The following is a 4,110-nucleotide window of genomic DNA, read 5'->3' as shown; positions in this document are numbered from 1 at the left end:
CGAAAACCACGACGATTCGGATGGGACAGCGCATGTTTACTTTTAAATCTTTCTGAAGAAGCAAACTTCCTCTATCATCGGTGAAGCTCCGAAGTCTACCTCACATGTTAGACTTTCCGCTCTGCAGTTCCATGTTGTCTCGCTCAATCCCACCATCTCCCATTTCATCTTTGTTTTTTAATCTATTTATTGGATAGCTTGTCGCGGGCAGAATGTGGAGTTTCGTGCCTTCGTCAAGTATTGAAATATCTCTTTATTAAAATTTTGCATTTAGAAAAATAGTGGCATCTCAAGAGATTCGATATTCTTAATATTTTGTTTAAAATAATTTTCTCATGATTTTTGTTCAAAATATATTAGTGTTATATTCGGAATATTTTAATTAAAATATATTTATAATATTTTTCATTTAAAATATATTAGTAGATCATACAAACATAAACTACTGTTAAAATAAATGAAAAAGTCAATATACATGAGCTCAGTATAAGCATTAAGCACTTATTTTATTATAGGTTTGTCACATTATTAACACGCGTGATTGAAACAATATTCTCAGAAGCACACTTGGTCAACCAGGACTATTCAGTGGACGCATGCGACAAGGCATCTTGAATTTTATTCATCGTAGACTTTACGTGCTGCAATTCCATGTCGACCACCATCTCCCTTTCCATCTCTGATTTTTAATAAAATTGTTAGACCGCTTGCGATAGGTAGTCCAATTGGACACTCTGGGTTTCGGTCCCATCGTCACATCTGGAGGATTATTTTTATAAGACTTTCGGTCTCCCTTCACGTAAATTGGGGTTGTTGGGATCTAACGCAGTAAATCTATCAGACACTCTATGTGTTCAGCAGTTTGGACGGACATTCTATTTATTGAATCACATTATTCGTTCTCTCCTCACTCTCCCCATTCCATCTCCTCCCCATTCTATTTTCCCAACCCTCTTAAGTTGAAGTCGCCACTGGTAACTTTCTATCTCCAACAGAAGAGCAGAGTAGAGCATTAGAATGAGTGTACGCATTCTTCATCAACTAAATTCAAATTCAATGACTCTGCTTGCTTATCTCTGTCTTCATGCTGCGTTCTCCCTCCTCCTCTGCTCAACAGCGTGTCTGGGCAGTCAGTACGAGAGCTGTGTCTCGAATAATACATGTGGCTCCTTTGAATTCAGCTATCCTTTTGGTAAAAATAACAGCGGCTGTGGTGACCCTCAGTTCCAGCTTGAGTGTGTACCAGGTGGTGACCAGGGCCGCAATCCTGTGATTAATATCAATGGAGACGAATATCAGATATTGGAGCCCAGTACGTTGGCTAATACTAGCAATAACAGCATGACAATTGTCCACGCTAATTACTGGGGTGGTCGATGCAGTCTTTCAGCTAAGTATGACTTATTGTGGTCCGGTTCACATTTTCATATCCGCCCCAATACATCCACTAATCTCTCGGTTTGGGGGTCCTGCAATCAAAGTGCAGTGGACAGTAGTTCAACGTTGTTTCAGGGAAGATTCTGTGGCGATTTATGGTATTACAGCTTGACACCACAGGCGATCGAAACAGGCCTGTGTGGAGCATATCTTCAAATACCTATTAGCCTGAGCCTGTCCATTAATGCTGACTCTTTACCGGGGCAAGAACAGTACAATGACATCGGTTTTGAGATAGCATGGGATGTCGACCGGAACAGAGATCAAAAGTGCCACGCTTGTTTGGGTAGTAAGGGGATTTTTGGTTATAACATTTCCGAACCTGCAAAGTTTTTATGCTATTGTAGCGATGGCTCCACGCAGCTCGACAAATGCCTCGAAAGTGGTAGGTTTCCGATCGCGTGTGCAAATTTGATTACAAAGCTCAGCGCTTGAATTTTTCTCTCAATATATTAAAATATGATCCATTCTACCATCAAGCTTGAATCTGGATATGTGTGTACAGTTAGCTATACATTCTCAAATCTGAGGATCTTTGCCGTTACTAATAACTACTTGTCATGGTGGCGTTACAGGTGAAAGGAAGAACGCCATTGTAATTGGTATATATAATTTCTTCATATTCTTATATCACTGTGAATAATATCTGGTTACTATTAATATTTTCATTGCAGTTAGACAAATATCACATTGATATCAATCTCTTCATTCAACTGCAGGTTGCTCCTTTGGGGGAATTGCGTTAGCAGCAATAGTTGTATTGTTCTTGACGTGTTATGCAAAGGGGAAAAGACTTTCTGGTAGCTCTAATTTAGTGGTGGAGAAATTCCTGAAGGAATATGCTCATGAAATGCCAACACGATACTCACACTCTCACCTCAAGAAGATCACAAACAACTTTAGAGAAAAGTTGGGAGAAGGAGGTTATGGTGTGGTGTATAAAGGTAAGCTTCGGAACGGTGCTCCACTGGCTGTTAAGCTTCTCGATAGGCACAGGCACAGCGAGATACAATTCATGAATGAAGTGGCTACCATTGGACGGGTCCATCACTTCAATTTGGTTCGTCTGGTGGGGTATTGTTTCGAAAGCACTACAAGCGCACTGGTGTATGAGTACATGGCTAATGGATCTCTGGAGAAGTTTATATTCGCCAGAAAAGAGAAGGGGCAACTCCTAAGTTGGGAGCAATTGTATTCAATCGCTTTGGGTGCGGCTCGTGGAATTGCATATTTACACCAGGACTGTGACAAGCGCATCATACATTTCGACATCAAACCTCACAATATATTGCTGGACGCAGACTTCACACCAAAAGTTTCAGATTTTGGTTTGGCAAAACCTTATGGAAAGGGAGAAGACCATATATCAATGACGGCCGGGAGAGGAACGCCGGGATATGTGGCGCCAGAGGTGTGTGATAGAGATATGGGGCCTGTTTCTGATAAATCAGATGTCTATAGTTTCGGTATGCTTTTGCTAGAGATTGTTGGGAGAAGAAAGAATATACACTGGAAGGTGAGCCGCTCCAGTCAGTTTTACTTTCCTGAATGGGCTTTCAACCTGCTTGAGAAGGGCGAGTTAGGGATGAGATTGAGAGAAGCAGGAGGAGGAGGAGAAATGGAAGCAGAAGAGGAGGAGAAGGCAAGGCGACTCACTAAAATTGGATTGTGGTGCATTCAATACAACTCCGGTGATCGTCCTTGTATGAGCAGGGTTGTTCAGATGTTAGAAGGGAATGTAGACGATGTGACCAATCCTCCCTTCCCGCTCAATTCCTTGGCCGAACCAGAAAGACCTTTAGTATCTTCCCCTGTAGATTCTTGTGCAATTGAACTTGGAACCTAGATTCTACTCTAATTCTTGTTCAACTGAACTTGGAATCTAGATTTTATTCTAAACTCGCTGACTCAAAACAGGGTAACTTGCGGTTTTGGAATCGATCCTTCATACCATACTTTTGGGCAATCAAATGGCATAAATTGGTGACTTGACTACAGAGGGAGTGCACAAGCACTTGAAAACCATTGACGTAAGTCTACGAAAAACTCAATGCTCAATCAAATTAGGTCTCCTACTCGATGTTGTCAGATTTCTGTTTGATATCTTGGCATTACTGATAAGTTGTGATCTAGTGAGTGCCTCAGATACCAAACCACAAAGCATTGCAAGTCATTTTTAATGTAAATGTAGGATAAATACCATTAACTAGTAATGGTTTTCCAAATTTAGTCATATATGTCTTGGCATCATCTCTGTGAAAGACAAACATGGACACGAAAATTGAACTTGAATACTTTCTCAGTACAATGAAATCCAACATATTGGTTTTCATAATAAGCGGCTAATGCCTTTGTTTTATGTTCTCTCGTGCACATTTAGCCGATAGGCGTTAGATTGCAATCCGCTTTCCAGAAATTTGATTTTGTTGTAAAAATAATTAGGTGGAATTAGATTTTTATACCTGCTAAGTTATATTGTAATCCGTTTTTTTCTTCGGAAGCAAAAAAAAGGCTGGCTTGTATTAAAAATGTCAGTACAAATGGCACCATTTTTCCTTATATACCATGTATTTCAAAAAACTCTGTGGGTCTGCAGAAACAGATATTTTCTAAATATTGCATATTTTGGATAGCGTTCAAATCTGGAAACTACACATAAAAACAGAAACCAAA

At 40.0% G+C, this 4,110-nt stretch overlaps 1 protein-coding gene across 1 annotated transcript; it reads left to right on the top strand.

The window, feature by feature from the left end:
* Window positions 1-1,017: 1,017 nt before the first annotated feature.
* On the top strand, window positions 1,018-3,598 carry LOC149178112 (rust resistance kinase Lr10-like). Its single transcript, XM_089421986.1, has 3 exons — window positions 1,018-1,822; window positions 2,013-2,039; window positions 2,157-3,598. Exons 1-3 carry the CDS (start codon window positions 1,018-1,020, stop codon window positions 3,281-3,283), a joined length of 1,959 nt encoding a protein of 652 aa, XP_089278112.1. The 3' UTR covers window positions 3,284-3,598.
* Window positions 3,599-4,110: the final 512 nt, after the last annotated feature.

The sequence above is a fragment of the Pinus tabuliformis genome, chromosome 4_1 (genome assembly GCF_031772625.1).
Source record: "Pinus tabuliformis cultivar Carrire ecotype Pingquan chromosome 4_1, CPIR1, whole genome shotgun sequence".
In the NCBI taxonomy this organism is placed as follows: domain Eukaryota; kingdom Viridiplantae; phylum Streptophyta; class Pinopsida; order Pinales; family Pinaceae; genus Pinus; species Pinus tabuliformis.
Note: the sequence above shows the minus strand (reverse complement) of the source record. Positions and strands in the feature narration are given on the sequence as shown.

Coding starts and splice junctions, on each gene's coding strand:
- LOC149178112 (XM_089421986.1), top strand. CDS start 1,018: ATGAGTGTACGCATTCTTCATCAACTAAATTCAAATTCAATGACTCTG. Junction 1,823..2,012: donor CGACAAATGCCTCGAAAGTG/GTAGGTTTCCGA, acceptor GTGGCGTTACAG/GTGAAAGGAAGAACGCCATT. Junction 2,040..2,156: donor GAAGAACGCCATTGTAATTG/GTATATATAATT, acceptor ATTCAACTGCAG/GTTGCTCCTTTGGGGGAATT.